This window comes from Cydia splendana, chromosome 10, assembly GCF_910591565.1.
Source record: "Cydia splendana chromosome 10, ilCydSple1.2, whole genome shotgun sequence".
In the NCBI taxonomy this organism is placed as follows: Eukaryota; Metazoa; Arthropoda; class Insecta; order Lepidoptera; family Tortricidae; genus Cydia; species Cydia splendana.
Genome location: NC_085969.1, coordinates 19,718,426 through 19,736,440, shown reverse-complemented (window position 1 = coordinate 19,736,440; position 18,015 = coordinate 19,718,426). Strand labels below are relative to the sequence as shown.

At 36.1% G+C, this 18,015-nt stretch overlaps 1 protein-coding gene and 1 long non-coding RNA gene across 2 annotated transcripts in view; one reads left to right on the top strand and one right to left on the bottom strand.

The window, feature by feature from the left end:
• Positions 1 to 18,015, top strand: part of LOC134794468 (uncharacterized) — a 379,329-nt gene that overhangs the window by 348,951 nt on the left and 12,363 nt on the right. The window lies entirely within an intron of this gene.
• On the bottom strand, positions 435 to 5,535 carry LOC134794415 (organic cation transporter protein-like). The gene is made up of 7 exons (XM_063766226.1): positions 5,261 to 5,535; positions 4,708 to 4,936; positions 3,108 to 3,192; positions 2,730 to 2,900; positions 1,607 to 2,248; positions 1,036 to 1,217; positions 435 to 596 (listed from the first exon to the last, which is right to left on the bottom strand). Exons 1-7 carry the CDS (start codon positions 5,467 to 5,469, stop codon positions 435 to 437), a joined length of 1,680 nt encoding a protein of 559 aa, XP_063622296.1. The 5' UTR covers positions 5,470 to 5,535.

Genomic DNA, 18,015 nt, shown 5'->3' with positions numbered 1-18,015 from the left:
TACTTGCTACTGCGACTCCAGTGTTGTCTAACAAGCAGCTTATAAGGCGATGCTTATCGCTAATGTTGTATAATATTTAAACAAGGTACTTAAATGTAAGATAAATAAAATATTAGTCTACCAGTCTGATTCTGATAACACATAACCCTTAGGTTTAGATAAAGTTTTAGTATAATTTTCAGAATTAAAAAACAAATGATTATTATTTTAATATTTTAATTGGGGAAAGTTTGGGGTAAAGTTAGGGCTCTCTAAGAAAGATATTTGGGCCAACCCTAACTTTTAATGAATTAAAGTATTGATTACGGGGCTTGATATCCAAACTAAAATAAATTATCACTTGAGTACTAACGGTGGTTTTGTGTGAGGGAGAGAATGGAGGTTGGTATAAAGGTTTTTAGAATGAAATTCAGTCCACTTACAAATATATATTTTTATTTAGTGCCATCTTTCTTCTTGCCAATATTCGAAGCTTCCTCCATGGTGTCAGGGAATTTGGCACCGAGGGTCTCTGGCGTGATGAAAACTAAGCACCCAGAGAGAAGCGCAAAGCAACCGAATATGACAAACGGTAGCTCGTCAAATGTGGAGTTGCCCTGTTAAAGAGACACCGATTTTAAAGACTAAGACTAAATGTAACCTTCATCTGTGATAGTTCCGCAAGAAATATTGCCTACGCTAAGGTACTAAACCAAATTTCTCCTGACTACAGCTTTAAAAATGTCCCCTGAAATACACCTAGATAATATAATATAGAGATTTATAAAATCTACGCTACAATCCCGCGTTTTTGCAAAGTCCAGTTTGTTGTGTTTCGATAATATATTACAATGATGATGAATGTTACTTATCTGTGCCGATCAGCTAAACATTATGTGCGTTTACGATAAGCAGACATTTAAAGAGCTTAGATAATGTTATATCGCCGTAGATTAAAGACAGTACCACTATCTATTTAGCACTAGTTAAAGTAATACATTACTTTAAGTCTACCCTCCAAAGGAAACTTTACTTAGCCGTGGCCCCTTAACTTACCATTGCTGGAGTGAGGGGGGCTAGAATAGACCCGATCCTTCCGACCATGGAGGAGTAACCTAGCAGACTGTGGCGGTTTCTGGTAGGATACAACTCCGCTGTATACACGTACAGCCCTGCGGACACCATGGCGATGGAGAACTTGCCGATCAGGTACACCGCCAGGGAAAAATCGTAATAACCTTAAAAATAAACAAGAAAAGGTTAATAAATTCTAAAGCGGTAAAATGAAAACGGCTATAGATTTCAACCTACTTCACATAGGTACAACTAACGAGGTATTTTATGCGTGAGTTTTCTCTTTATTAAGAATGCTTATTTGTTAATCATTGCCAGGGTTGTAAACTATTTTGAACCTAGATAGTATTCCCAAAAATACCTAGTATTAAACAATCTGTGAGGCAATACTTAAGAGTTCTTCTGTCCTGGTTTCCATAATTTTATCCGATCATCAAAACAGCAATGTGGTTTTGAAGGAAATAATACAACTAATTAAAATTAAAACTCCATCGGTATTTTTAGGTAAGTAATAGATGTAACGAGGTAACGAAATAATAGAAGCAAGTATTACCGTCAGGCATGAAAACATATGCCGCTTGGCAGGCGGCGCAGACCCAAAATGCGGCGATGAGCACCGGCTTCCTCCCAATGATGCCCAACAAGAACATTGACGTCCAATAGCCAGGAATCTCCACAGCAGATACCGCCACGTAGTTCAAATAGCGGTTCCCTGATATGTTCACAACATTTACGGACAACCCGTAGTAAACAATAGTAAAGGTTATCCACCAGAAAGGCGACACTAAACACCGTATCAAGATTGGTTTATGTCTGAACACTTGAACTATTAACCACGGCTCTTTCTTTTTATTCTCCGCTTCCATCTCATTCTTCCTCTTCTCTTCTTCCACTGATTCCCTCAAAGCTTCCAACGACTTGTCTGACAGTTGTCTTCCGTTAATTCTTGCTGCTGTTTTGAGAACAGTCTCAGATTCTTGGTAACGTCCCTTGCTCATGTACCAGCGGACTGATTCGGGGACGAACCAGAGGGAGAAGCTAATGATGAACATTGGGATATATAAAGCGCGGGTAAAGTCGCGCCAGTCGTTGAAAGCCCAGGCCAATAGGCCAGCGATGACGCAGCCGACCGAGAAAGAGGAGTTCATGGAAGTTCCAAACGCGACACGCATCCGAGGTCCAACCATCTCCATCACTGTACAAAACAATCGGAAAAGAGATCAGTTATGTAAAATTGTATAAAATGTGTCATATAGGAGCAAAGTCAGCAACATCCACTTCAACTAAATTAATTAATTTATTCTTATAAGTTATACATTAAGATTGTTATTATTTCGTCAGTTTAAGTGGATGTTGCTGACGTTGCTTCTATATGACACAAATATTACCATATCCTGTTACAAACTACTGTTATATACTTTTTTACAAAGCATTGAAGTTAATAATTAGGTTAATGGTGATGAAGACTTGTCAAAATGGAAAGAGCAACAATATTATTATGAATGGATGCAATTATAGTCTTTCGATTTGTAGCCGGCCCCGACAGCTAATCCCTTGTTTATTGTTAAGTAAAACCGCACGTGCTACCTTTGCGTGATTAAAATAGATTCTATAATCTTATACTCGCTCTCCTTCAAACTACGAAATAGTAATTGTGTGATGTAACACTAACTTACCTAAAATATAAGCACAAGTAAAGACGCCACCACCTAAGGCGGCTTCAAGGAATTCCAGTAGAGTGAAACCCACATATGTGTTCGTCCACGAACGGCTCAGGCCAAGAGAAGCACGAATAATAGCATTGATAATCAGCGCCGTACGCCGCCCCCATCGGTCCGATACGAATCCTATAGTAAAATTATAATGATATTAATAAACACAACGAGGTTGTGCTCAAAGAAGTCAGGTCAATTTTAATTCATTATGTTTAATTAAAATTTTCACCGAAAGAATTCCATTGCACTATTTGTTGCAACATTAACTGTAGCGTGTGTTTTTCGTATTTATGCAGGTACTTATAATGGATAGATAAATTTTTGAGAAGAAATTTTCACCCGTAATAGGTAAGCACGCTAGTGTTCCAAACGCACTCGCAGTACCAATGAAGGAGCGCTGCCAATCCCGACATGCTAGCCCGAACTGAAATCAGAGAAAAATAATATTATCAATAATTTAAATAAAAGTATTAAGGTTACATCCCGATCCACACTGCACCAGCATTGCTGCAAAAACTTATTTGTAATTATTTCTATTTTAATGAATAATTAGTAGTAAGAATTAAATAAGACAATATAATTTCCTATCATGTTCACGATTGTTAACTACATTCACGAGCAAAATAAACGGATCAGTTTGTATGGAGGATTATTTATAAAGTAATCCGTTTTCAATGACTGTGAGTTCAAATGCACTCCTCTTGTTTAACTCAATAAGCTTTAAAAATAGTGATATAAGCGATGATTATAATCAACATTATCAACAATTATGATTGCTTTATAATCGATATTTATCTGAGCAGAACTGAATTAAGTCCAGTTTTATTTTCATTATCCTATTTTTGCGTTACTTACTTGTAATTTATGGGCTATTGAGGGTTATCTTTTACCTAACGACGCTTAACTAACGTTTATCATAAATCATAAATATCATAATATCACACATAATTAAGAAATTTTGATATCAATCATAATGCCGATAATTTTTTCCGACTATTAATCATGATATCGAGATTGGTTGTAATTATTCGTTGTTATCTTTTCGTCCATATTATCCTCAGCTCTGTTCCTATACAAACATTAATTTTATCAGTACTACTACTACCTAGTTACAATGTACATACCTATCATCTACGAATTCATCTCAGTTAATAAATATTTTTCTCCGTAACATTTGTTAGGCTAAGATAGAGATCAGAATTCTCGTTAAGTAACGAGAATAGGTAGTACTACCTATCCCTGTACAGGTCCCCATCAGATATATCGGAGCGGCTGAGGTGCTCTAATATTGCAATCTGTAAGTAATGTACCTAGCTAACTTATTAGGGTGTTGCTTATTTCGTCGAAATTGAAATGTTCTATGTCTCATCCCCTTAAATTGTTCTCTTTCACTAAAAAACAAATGTGGATTTTTTTCAGAATGTGTTGTGAACGTTTTAGGGGTCGCTACCGAATTTTGAAAATTTGGACCCTTCATACAAGATAAATTTTTTTTAGTTTTTTTTTTCTCGTTTTTTTATGAGACTACGGGTCAGGGTGTATTAGTGTGCAGTTTAACATAAAATAATACCACTATTTTTTTAAAGCTTATTATGCGTATTTTAGGCGTTCTAAATATTCATTCAGCAGTGCGCACTCCTAAAACAGGAATAAAAATTATTTAAAATTATATATTGACTATACCTTATTGAATTACATATAAATAGCTTCCATATACTTTGACTCACTGTCTCACTAAAAAAAACGAAAAATTAAAAAAAAAAAAACAATCATAATGTATGAAGGATCCAAATTTTCTAAATTTGGTAGCGACCCCTAAAACGAAATTAAAAATTCTGAAATAAATCCAGATTTGTTTTTTAGTGAAAGAGAACAATTTAAGGGGGTGAGACATAGAAAATTTCAATTTCGACGAAATAAGCAACACCCTATTACTTACAGTGTAGACAACAGTGTCAGTATTCTCATAGACGTACTCCTCACAATCCACGACGTTGCTAGAGTCGAACAGACTAGCAGGACAAACGTCATCGAGCTGATAAATCGAAACGTTGGCGAAACGCTGGCAGCCATCGAATGAGGAGCCAGAAGGAGGAATAGCGTTTAAAATCCATGACGGTGCGAACTCGATGGGCTGGTCTGTAGATTCACACTCCGGGATGAGGCACCTGAAAAGCAACGTTATGAATGTTATGAGTTGTTTTGTTACATCTACATTTAAATAAACATGAAAACGTTCAACCCTACACTAGGCCTAGTTACTGAAGCTGCTGTTTTTAAATGGATGTAACAGAAAATTAGAAAATTATTTATTTTATGGTTATTTATGAGAATTATGAGATTGATTATTTTGGACGTCAATGAGACTAAAATAATATCTACCTTTTTAATGTACTATTTCCTGTTTAGTTTTGATTTTTGTATGATAAAGTGTACTACAACTACTACTTATCAAATTAGTATTCTTTTTTAATTCTGTTACTTTTAAATACCTGGTGTTAATTCTCGCCGTCGTGAACACATATTCAGCGGACGCAAATCCACTAAATATTACAGCGATTGCCGCCAACGCCCACGTCCGTAGCTGGAACCATCCAAATTGACCGATTTCTTCTACTAAGATCTTGTCTAGATCAACACGGGTTTTCACTTCTGCTTGCTCTACCTTAACGTCACCAGGTACATTATCTTTTTCTTCCATTTTGAATGTTTAGATTGTTTATTGATATACAACTTTTTGTTTATTCACAATTCCACTGGCTTCACATCAATGTTTAATATCATTGAACTATTTATCACAGGTGCCTATGCCAACATTGTAAAAACTAAGAGATACGATTTTTAAAATTAGTTAGGAATAAGTATTTCACTAGTTTCATATTTTGAGATTAAATATATTGTTGTTATACATTGCTTCACTTGCTGAAGTATTTCCAAACAAGGAGCGTATAATGCGATACTTATCGCTTATATTGTATAATATTTAAAGTAGGTACTTAAATCAACGATAAAATATTGGCTTATCAGGCTAATTTTATTCTGATAACCAAAATGCTACTACTAATTTTTTTTTCAGAACCACTATCCGTGGATATTAATGAAAATATAGATTGTCATACAAACTACGTAATGAAAAAATATGTACAGGAAGAGATTGAGAAAAGAACAACAATAAAACTAGTATTTAATCATAAGTCCACGGTAACTTGTATCATGGGCGTTTAATAATTTAAGATTTAGATTAAGTTTTAAAATTTTCATAATAAAATTACGTTAAGTGAAGTTGGGGATGGGTGGCAAAGTAAAGGTATTAAGATATTTTATTTTTTTGTTAAAACGTTTTTTACGCAGCATTCTTGGTAAAAAAATATTTTAATAATCTTAATTAGGCGAAGTTGAAGTTAGGGCTCTCTACGGAAGATATTTTTGACAACCCTAATTTTCAATGATAATTATGCAAACGTAAATATAACAAAACCATATTAGTACTAACGGTGGTTTGAGTCTACTGAATTTTGATCTTTTGTAGACTTCAACTACGTGTTACCTACTCGAGTAAATGTAGTAAAATTTAAACTACTGCATTTCAAAATTCCAACGCAAAATGTGTGTATTATATATTGAAAATATACTTAAAATGAAAATGTATGCAAAATATTATTATAAAATAATTTTCAAAGAGATTTTTCACTTTTCATAAAGTCTTGGCGCAATGTCAGCATTTGTTTTAGTTAAGGGCTTTAAATTTAATAATGAATATTTTTAACACCAAACATAATTATCTACCTAGTCAAATATTTTGTACTTGCTTACAAAGTTTAAGAACCTTGTTTCATGCCCCAAACGATACACGCTTCTCAAACTTTCTCGCATGTTCATTTATACCTAAACGACAAACTCCCAAAGGTTCGTAACTTGTCTTATGAAAATTACGTAATCAGCGCCAATGTGAGTCCCAACAAATCCCCCGAGTGACGAACTCCGGCTATTGTGAATGTGTCGAGGGGCAGATAAATATATTATGTGCCCCTAAAAGCGTAAGAAATCCGAAGATTTGTAAAGTTTCCCCCTTTATGATGGGCAAAGCGCTCTGCCAATGTTTTCTGCTTGAACGATATGAAAAACTCCTAACACAGTACCCTGAGGAACTCCAACTTTAATCTTCAACTTCTAAGACTCATTATTGAATGGGTCGGTGATTGAAGCAAAATTCATTTGTGATGTTAGTAAGTTTAACATATCTTAGTTTATGACAGTCAGTAAAACAGACAAAAGTATTTATGGGACGGTAAAAATTCTTGTTACTTGCGACGTTGTTTTTAATTTCTATACGTTTTATGAGCGTGTACAGGCAGTCAGTACTTGGTCTTCTTTATTTTTATGAGCAATTTCATTTTTAATGCACTATAAAACATAGATATCCGTCAGTATTATCTTAGAAGTAGTTTGGTGGATAAGCTTCTATGAGAAGCCGTGAAAATGCATGGCGAATTTATCAATGAATTCATTCGTAATTTTCCATGCAATATCGCTGCTCACTGTACCTATTGTCTATGACTAATATCTGCGATGATGCATTTTTCGTTTTAACAATTCTGTTTTGGAGCCTATTTAAAGCATCGCCCAAGTAATGACACCATTCAATCCCTTGTTGCCCTCATTGATAGAGTCTGTTCGGAAAGAGAAGAGTCGTGCATGGAATGTATTGGGCCCCATACATCCCTCGACTCTTCTCTTTCCGCACAGACTCTACAATGGATATCCGCAGCCTTTTAACCAGAAATCCATTGAACCTTGTAGGTGGTCTACCCACGCTGCTTTTTCTTCTTCTTCTTGGTCTGAGGCTTCTTGACCTTATGTCTGAGGGACGTAACTCCTATGGGGTATTCTTCCTATCACTGCTCTCCAGGCCTCTCGATCTTCGGCCATCTGCATCGTTGTCTGGAGCGAAGTCTGGGTAGTATTTTGGACCACATCTGACCATCTACTGGGTGCACGCCCTCTACTCCTTCGTCCGTCGACACTCCCGGTAATAATGCGCCTTTCTAGCGTGTCTGTGCCACGTGTGACTGTGTGGCCGAAGAATTCTGCTTTTTCACGTGTGGGATAAATAGTTTTAATCTACCTGATCTCACTTTAAACCGCACAACCACATAATTAACCCTCTAAGCCACTTTAAATGCGTGCATAAAGGCCTCATGAAGAGATAATGGCGCGTTTACACGGCCCTATTGGCTATTTACCTCTGTAAATGAGCATCAAACAAGAATGTAGTGTTATGAGAGCGTTAGCGAGCAACACATCGATTTATAGCGCAAAGTTTTGGAATGAAAAGGCCTAAGCACCGTTGCAAAGTTTATAAACTTTAGCTGTTTTATCCTAGTTTAGAAATTTTGCTATTGTAATAAAAGGGAGTATCTTAGTAGGACGTATACGGTACTTATGACTTTATGGTAATGTGCGGTAGTTATTGCAGCAGGCAATGGAGATACTGTGCTAGAATTGCTTCAAATGGCGCTGGTAATTGTATCTTGACATCTAAGATATTTATGCGGCCTAGTATAATGTCTCAACATGATAAGCTGTTATGTTGGTTATAGTTTACTTTTAGTCCATGTTACCGGTTAAAATGTCTCATTTTGTGGTATATTTTTTTTTACTCTAGAAAAGATTGTGGGTATGTAGTGGAATACAGATAAAAGACAGATTTTCTGTAAGAAATTATTTTCCCTAGATTTCAATAATTAGTGTGCAGACATGTTGTTTAAAATGATCTACACACGCTATTATTTTCTCAAAAATAAGTGATCATTTTGAACACCACACTCGCGTATATTTGTTTTTTTTAGCATTAGAAAGAACTTGAAAGAAGGTAAGCGATCTTAACATGTCTTTTAATTGAAAACGCTTTTTAAAATCAATAATTATTACTTATGAAAGCAGAAGACTATAAATGATCGTATGAGATTCATAATTGTTACATATTTGCCGTAACTTATTTTTAAAATGTGTTTTTTAATTAAAAGACACATCAAGATTGTTTAGCTTATTTCTAATGCTAAAAAAACGAACTATAGTTACTTCTGCTTCTGACTGTACCCAGCAATATGTGAAACAAAGAAAAAGTAAATGATTGACGTCATAACGAAGATAAAAAGCGGGCCATTTCGGCAATCCGCCATTGAGTCGGTTGTTGGAGGCAAACGACGCGTAAACGCGGATAGATTAAACCGGCGGACTATGTAACTGCGTGCTTTCGGTTTGCCTATACACGGAGCGGGCGAAACGCAGTTTAATTACTATTTTTTCACTTATATGTTAAAGTTTTCTAAATTGTCTAAGGAACAAGGGCAATTCAGTCAAGATCACAGAGAACTATTAAATTTAATGACGAGAAAGTTGCGAGAGATAAGTGAGAAGCCTAGGGGACGCGGCAACCCCAAGATAACATAAATAAGTTTTATAAAAAAAGAACCATAAAGAAGAAGGATACCACCAGAGACGACCCAGGACAGACGCTCCTGGCGACGCCGTACCTATAAGGAGAGCCGACCCCAAGTAAATGGGATAAAGCTAAGAAGAAGAAGAACGGTTCCTGACTAATGTGATGAATTACCTTTTCTGCAAAGATAACATAAATAAGTTTTGTAAACCTTAAAGAAGAAAGAATCCCACCAGAGTCGACCCAGGACAGACGCTCCTGGCGACGCCGTACCTATAAGGAGAGCCGACCCCAAGTAAATGGGATAAGGCTAGAAAGAAGAAGAATGTGTCCTGACTAATGTGATGAATTACCTACATTGTAACTTTTCGTTCCATAAGCCACACTCATTTCATGAAGCCAGGAAGCCATGATGCCACAGACACACACATAGACACAAGTTAAACTTTTAATGCCTCTCTCATTTCGTTAGGGGTTAAAACAAGTCGCGACGTGTTCCATCCCCCTAACTGAATCGCATCGTTGCTCGGTGCCACCAAACTGTAATCGGCCGCTCCACAATGTTTGTTTGTTTAAACTTATTTATTGGTGTCATAAAAATATAACACTACAGTTTTATTGATGTTATTGTGTTGTTTATCCTAGACATACTAAGTTATTGCAGGTTGCTCTTTATAAGAAAAATAAAGTAATAAAAGAGGCGTTTTCTAAAAACCGACTGATATCAGAAGAATATTTTCGATTTGGAGTTTTTTCAGAGGACAGTGAAGCGAGACACTAAAAATAATAAAAATATTATGAAGCTATTATTTCATCAGCAACGACTCTTTTTTTGCAATTTCAATGACTAGCACAGAAACAAAACAAAAGCCATTTTTAGCAACACTATGTTAACACAGTCGCCAACTGAAAATATTTACTTTCGAAAACAAATAACAATCGAACAAAACACACGCCAGAAAATCGTTAAAAAAACACATTTCATTCTCCAAACACGGAATATAAAAGGCGAAATTTTGGCAACTGGAAGTACTTTGAAAACATTTTCTTAGCAATAAGACACCTGCCGTAAGGGAGTATTTGCACGCCCCTTGAATGTAAAGGACTTTGTCAATCAAGGGATTTACCTTCCACTCCACGTTGACAATGTTCTTAAGTTACAATCCCGGTTTAGCAATCTGACACGATGGAAATCGCCTGTTAGAGTTGACTTTCTGAAGCTTTACGGATTCGTTAAAAGTTTGAAGGTCTAACCCAGATTCGCAAACATGAAAGGAAGGGAGTATTTTTAGACCAAATGACAAACGTTTGAAATCTAAAATACCTTTAATGGTCATGAAAACATTCTGTCGAAGCGAAGTATTAAACATTAATTAAAATATAAAAATGTTCAAGGATATACATATTAAAGTTGTCAATCATTATTAATGATGATTATTAATCAAGACGTTTAAAATATAATATTTTAAAAACACGTGACTAAATTTTGTAACCACAATCAATTAAACTCTGTCAAGCAATTTCCGTCAGTAGAAAAAAGCGGCAAATTTGCAAATGTAGGCGCGAAAGCTTATCGTATCGAAAATTTGATTAATTTGTTTGACCGGCTATAGGCTTTTACATTTCTAACTATTGAAGCTAGTTGACCTACTAAAGTCCACTGCACTGGCATCTATAAGAGACTCATTAAAAAATGTATTTCAGAATAATCTGCAGTCTGCACCCTTTGGGAACTTTTCAAATAACAATAAAAATAAAAACCCACTAATTACTCCAAATCGACCAATCAAAAATAATGACTTACTTCAAATTGGGACCAATCCCTCTCTATTGATCGTGGCCGGTGCCACCATTTTGCTCAGTTAATTATCTGCCTCTGGCTTAATCCGGAGAGTCACGTGACTCGCACGTGCTCGGGGGCTTATTCTTGAGTATAAAGTATGATAGAGAATTTGGTTTTGCTGAGATTTGGCTGATTTGTGGAGTCAATTCAGATCTTGTATATGTCAAATGGTTTTTTGGGGAGCCACAAGTGATTTGTAAGTAGGAAGTTATTAATTTGAATTTAAGGATATTTATGTTATGTTATGAGTAACTTAATGTTATTGCCGCGAAGACGGATCAAACAATGCGTTAGGTTGATGTTAATAATTTATATTATAGGGTTTTATTTTGACGTGAATAATTGCAGTAATCGCACCATTTTTTTTAAATACAAAACCAAGAATGATGTTAATAGCCATTCATTACTGAATTTAAGAAATAGCTTTAGCCTTTAAAAATTACCTAGTTTATTTGTTGTAATTTTTTTATTAATTTACAAATAATTTGTCTTAAATAATGAGTATTTGTAAAAATAGTTGGTAATTATTATAAAATCAGTAACCCACCAAATATTATTTGAATAACTTTTTTAATTCGTCTTAAAATTTAAAAATGTCTACAGTTTTGAGAATGATCTCAAAGTCCAGGTTGACGTAACGAGATTAAATTTTCATATAAAATATTTGTAGAGGTAACGGCTATCGGGAATTCATAAAAGACAAGCGATGAATCGATAGGCCGAGATATTATTAATCATAATTTAAATTTTATACCAAAAATAAGTTTATCCGCGCTGGTGTCGTTATTGGTTTTTAATAAGATTTTCCTTTAATATTTGGAACGAAAATTTATGTATTTATTAAAACATAAATTTACTAAATATACTGAGTTTATATACAAAATAGATTAGAGACCATGGTCAAGATGATAAACGTTTTTCAAATAAACGCCAATCGAAAACGAAAAATGTATCGGATTGAGAGATTATTTAAATATATTAGAACGGGTCACTCACGTATTTTAAGTCGAAAAACGCTCGACATGTTTCACTCCGTACCGAGCAGTATCATCAGGAGCTTGCATTGACGGTGACGGACCCGCGCAGCGCAGTCCGTTCTTAATAATTATATTTAATATGGAAGGAATCTCACGGAAGTTTTGTTATTAAAATCACATTATTTAAGTTTCGATTGGTGAATTCCTTAAACTATTAAGTTAGGGCACTAGTGTGATACAACTTAATCTATCGTTATATTTTAAATTTAGAAAAAGTTCAATTAACGGCCTCCTAGGCTAGTCGGTAGTGACCCTGCCTACGAAGCAGGAGGTTCCGGGTTTGAATCCTGGTAAGGGCATTTATTTGTGTGTTCATCACAAATATTTGTTCCTGAGTTATGGATGTTTTCTATGTATATAAGTATTTATATACGTGTGTATTGTATATTATATATATCGTCGTCGTCTAGTACCCACAACAATTTGTTTGTGTAAAATTGTCCTATAATATTTATTTATTTATTTATTTCAATATTATTTAAATAATTAGTTTTGATAGCGAATGTAAACAAATAAATACCAACGCAAACAAACTTCCCTCCGGAACTCATTTCCCCTTCCAGACATTACCGATGTTGATAATGCAATTGGTCCTAAACAAAGATTTAAATAAGGCAAAGTGGGGTCCAAGATTAGCCGAGTTGACCCCGGGGCTTGCTTTCATATCTCCCTTAAATCTGGCATAATCTTGAATATAACCAGATTAGTTGGGGCAATGGAAACATGGAAACGCCTAGGGCAGAATGTTCTGGCTCTTTTACTGAAGTTAGGATGTTACACATACCGTTTACATAACGTTTTTGTTTATAATCGAAGGAGAAGTCTCAGGCCGCGTAGCCAAGATGCCAATCGATTACGCTCCGTAGCGATCGAAACGCACCTGTCACTGTCGCGCTAATTTGGAAGAGTGATAGAGAGACATAATGCTTTTCGATGTCGAAGCGATAGCGATTGTAACCTTGGCTAGGCCGGCAGTATCTCTTTCTCGGAATAGGTATGTGTAGATTGTGTAGGTAATGTTGTTCTAAAGTAAGCATTTTATTTATAATTTACCTACGTACACGATTTTAATTACATAACCAGAATAAGAAAAAAAATGGATTTAAAGGTCAATTGAAAGGAAAAACTCCGATATAACCGAAAAAATTGCCTACTGTATAAAGTACGTGGATAAGTGTCGTAAAATTTCGCTCTTTTATGTTTTTTTTTTATAGATTTAAGTGTATAAAATAATACCTTTTGAAAAAGCTTTGAAAATAGTTATTTGTACAACAAGAGATCAAAGTTTGATATTTCTTCGAGTGCTTATTTTGAGTCCCGTGCAAGCGAAAGATTCTATAATAGATTCACGAGCGTAGCGAGTGAATCTAATTTAGAATCTTGAGCGTAGTAAGGGATTCAAAAGCGCACGAGATGTAAATAACTTTGATCTCGTGTAGTACACAAAATGTTTCACCCTAAGCAGTGAGAACATACCTAGAGGGACAGAGATAATAGAACCCAAGTATATCGAACTTGTATTAGACCCCGCATGTTGAAATGACATTTGACTATAAAGGTCATTTGAATGACATTTTGTCTCACTCAGTGAGCAAAATGCGATTTTGCTCACTCATTTTGTCTAACTCAGTGAGCAAAATGCGATTTTGCTCACTGTTTTTAAGAAGCAAAGTACCCTTGTTCGAGCTGCTGAGGTGAAAAATATTTTGCATGCCTCTAGTAGGCATGCAAAATATTATAAGGTATTGACATTATCTGGACATTGACTCTACCATCTTATCTGTACATAATGTTAAGCAAAATAAACGCATTTTATTTTATTTCATTTGACAGGTCTGACACGAGCTTGGCCAGCTGGCCAAGATACAGATAATATAATGAACAAATAAGTATTTTTTAGGGTTCCGTACCTCAAAAGGAAAAAACGGAACCCTTATAGGATCACTCGTGCGTCTGTCTGTCTGTCCGTCTGTCACAACCTATTTACTCGGAAACTACTGGACCAATTACGTTGAAATTTGGTACACATATGTGAATGAGTGACCCAAAGATGGACATGTTTTTTTTATAATTTTAAAATACATAGGTTCGAAGTTATTTAAGAAAATAGCCAAAAAATGACCATTCCCCCCTTTTATCTCCGAAACTACTGGGTCTAAAAATTTGAAAAAAATACACAAAATAGTTCTTAACCTGTAGATAACAGAAAAACCTATTAGAAATGTGCAGTCAAGCGTGAGTCGGACTTATGTACGAAACCCTACAAACGCGAGCCCGACTCGCAGTTGGCCGGTTTTTTATATGTATCTTGACGACCGGTCTGGCCTAGTGGGTAGTGACCCTGCCTATGAAGCCGATGGTCCCGGGTTCGAATCCTGGTAAGGGCATTTATTTGTATGATGATACAGATATTTGTTCCTGAGTCATGGTTGTTTTCTATGTATTTAAGTATTTATATATTATATATATCGTTGTCTGAGTACCCACAACACAAGCCTTTTTGAGCTTACCGTGGGGCTTAGTCAATTTGTGTAAGAATGTCCCTATAATATTTATTTAATATAATATTTATCTATGGCTAAAGTGTTTAACATCCTAAGTCATTCCGATGGGTTGAATTACACAGACGCCTCATATACCTACGTACATTGCAAACTGCAATTACAAGTCACATTAATGTGCAAACTAGAATCCTAAAGGAATCTAGAAAGTAACGGTTAAAGTCTTAACTTAATAACTTTATCCAAAGCGCCATCTCGCGGGCAATTTCACAACCGCGTAAGACGTTATTTTAACGCATAACTTGCGGATTCCGCAATGGTTATAGTCAGCAGTTAAAATTAGTGATGGGCAGAGCCTGGGAACGTTGGGAATGTTCCTAGACCGGGAATCTGATCAAGTGCTCTGGAATATTTCGGACTCAGGAGAATATGTAATATATGTCATACTCAAAAGCAATATTTCAACTCATACAATAAAATAATCCGGTAAAATAAAACAATAAAATATTCGTTTAGATTTTTTTTGAGTTTGTCCAAAATTAAGAACTTCTATTATTGCTACAAAACGGTGAATTTTCCCGAGCATATGGGAGAAAAACTTTTAGAACATTGAAAATTAAATAACAACGTTGAAGTTTTGTTTTCCACATTTAAATTAAATGATTCCAGACAACGGAAGGATATAACAAAATTGTAACGCATTTATAGATGGTCAAGCAAATCTTGTCAGTAGGAAAAGGCGCGAAATTCAAATTTTCTATGAGACGATTATCCCTTCGCGCCTACATTTTTCAAATTTGCCACCTTTTTCTACTGACAAGATCTGCTTGACCAACTATATTTACAATATTCCCAGTAACAAAAAAAATCACGACACATCACTAGTCAAAATAGAGTTGTGGCCCACCAATTACTTCAATCGCAAGACTGCACTTCCAGCTATAACTTATAGGTAAACCATTCCGATTCACACACCATTGATACCGTTCCCGTCTTTTACCGTTATAACTTCCATTGAAAACTGTATCTCCGAGGACAGAATCAATTTGAGTGTGCAATTGAATTCATACTACATATATGTATGAGAGCCATTACAAGGTCTGGAGCCGATCGAATGGCATCGCTTGCATTTAGAGCTCCTATTTCGAAAGCTCATCTGGTGGAGTACGCACCGGCCGTTCGGCGCAGGGGGACCACACGCTCGCTTAAGTATTGTTGATATTCTAAACCTCCCGGTCCGTACTGTCGCAACCGCACTCGCCTGGACCCAGTTGATTGTAAGCATTTGTAACGTGCCGGTTGTATGCGACGAATATCGTTCATAGAAACATTTTGAATCAGTATTATCTATTACTTCTATAATTAGGCTTTTAAACATGGTCCAGAGTGTAGAGATATGTGGTTGTTGTTTACTAAAAATCAATGCCTTACTAGAAATTCTTCCTGTGCCTTCTTACTTAGAATGTTGAACTTACTAACGTGTCTACGTACAGAATCAGTTTTAACGCACTTGTTCAGCATAAGGAGCGTTACACGCGTTAACCTTCACTTTGTCCAACGATTCCCTGCGATGTTGGTCAGATCAAAGTTCCGTATTGGACCTTGTCACTTTGCGTTTTCCTTACCATGCTGTTTATAGTAGCCAAGATTGAAGGAATGATTAAGATTCGTTATACGGGGTCCGCCACTCAATGAATGTCGTTCTCAGATCGGCGAGGCGTTAAATGCTACATTTTCTGTGGCCATTTGCAATTTTAAGTATGAACAGCAACATCGAATTGACATTTACGGAAGTAATTCAGTCGGCAGTATTGTCGCGCTGCACTACTCTGTAGCAGTAATGCTGATGTAGTCTGAATCCAATTTGTACGTTAAGGATGTTCAAGATTCGTCGCACATAGTCCACCACTAAATGGAAGTCGTTCTCAGGTCGGCGAGGCGTTAAATGCTACATTTTCTGTGGCCATTTGCAATTCGATATCCAGCAAAGCTGCGCGGATTGAACTCTCAGGATTGCATGTCTCCTCCCATTTCATATTGTAATAATATTCATGCCTTTTAAATATAGAGTGGCTTACGGTACGGACCGTCTAGATTTGTTGTGTGGGAATACTATAACCTAGAGGATTGGAGGAATAAAATGTAGACAGTGAAACGTGTGAAAAGATCGTTTTTTAGGGTTCCGTACCCAAAGGGTAAAAACGGGACCTGAGTACTAAGACTCCGCTGTCCGTTCGTCCGTCCGTCCGTCCGTCCGTCTGTCTGTCACCAGGCTGTATCTCGTGATCTGTGATAGCTAGACAGCTGAAATTTTCACAGATGATGTATTTCTGTTGCCGCTATAACAACAAATACTAAAAACAGAATAAAATAAAGATTTAAGAGGGGCTCCCATACAACAAACGTGATTTTTGACCGAAGTTAAGCAACGTCGGGCGGGGTCAGTACTTGGATGGGTGACCGTTTTTATAGATAATGGTACGGAACGCTTCGTGTGCGAGTCCGACTCGCACTGGCGGTTTTACTGTTTGTAGACGTGCAATGTAAGTGTATAATACATACTCTTATATGAGAGGGAGGTACTTCATCAGTTGAATTCCTATAAAATCGAATTAAGGTACCGTTCAAATTCAAACAACACTAACATTACTGCTGTAAATGCCAAGAAACCGGGCAGCAATATCGATTTTGACATTTCCGGCAGCAATAAAGTCTTCAATACTGCTGAGGAAAGCGTTACTGCAGGATACGTTACTGCAAAAAATCTCGTTAATAATGACACATTAGATTGTTTATAGGTGGTTTAGCCTGTACTCTGTACACCTAGTGTAAACTTCATTCGATACCGTGACGAGACGTACGCGTTTGCGTTAAATGTCATTTTGTATGGGATTTTGAGTTTCCAAAACGTCCCGCTTGGCGCGCTGTTCCAAATTACATACAAAAATAGACATAACGCAAACGCGAACGCTCGTCACGATATTGAATGAAATTTACACTAGGGGTTTTGAATATGAACGGTAAATTTACTTATTTTTTTACCAGAAGTCTTGTTAGCGTCCATGTCGTGTTGCATAACATTCTCGTTCGTTCCCAGTAATTCTAAGTTCATTACGTGCTATTTCGTGTTCAGCACAACACAACAATGCAATTAAGGGCTAGTGTTATCTAACCCAGTTTGCAGTTTTTGCAGCGTAAGTTTATTGTTGCTTTGAAAGAAATGCGAGAAGTTTCTAGAAAATTTTTAGTTGATAGGGAAAAAATATCGCGGACATGGAAAAAATATTTATGGGATGTTTTCAATTGTGCATCTCGTACGAGTAGTAAGTGGAAGCAGATTTTGAACTTGTTAGATGAGGCACTATTTCGTATTATGCGAAAAATCTATCACGCCATAATTTTTTTGCTCTAGTTCATATTCCAG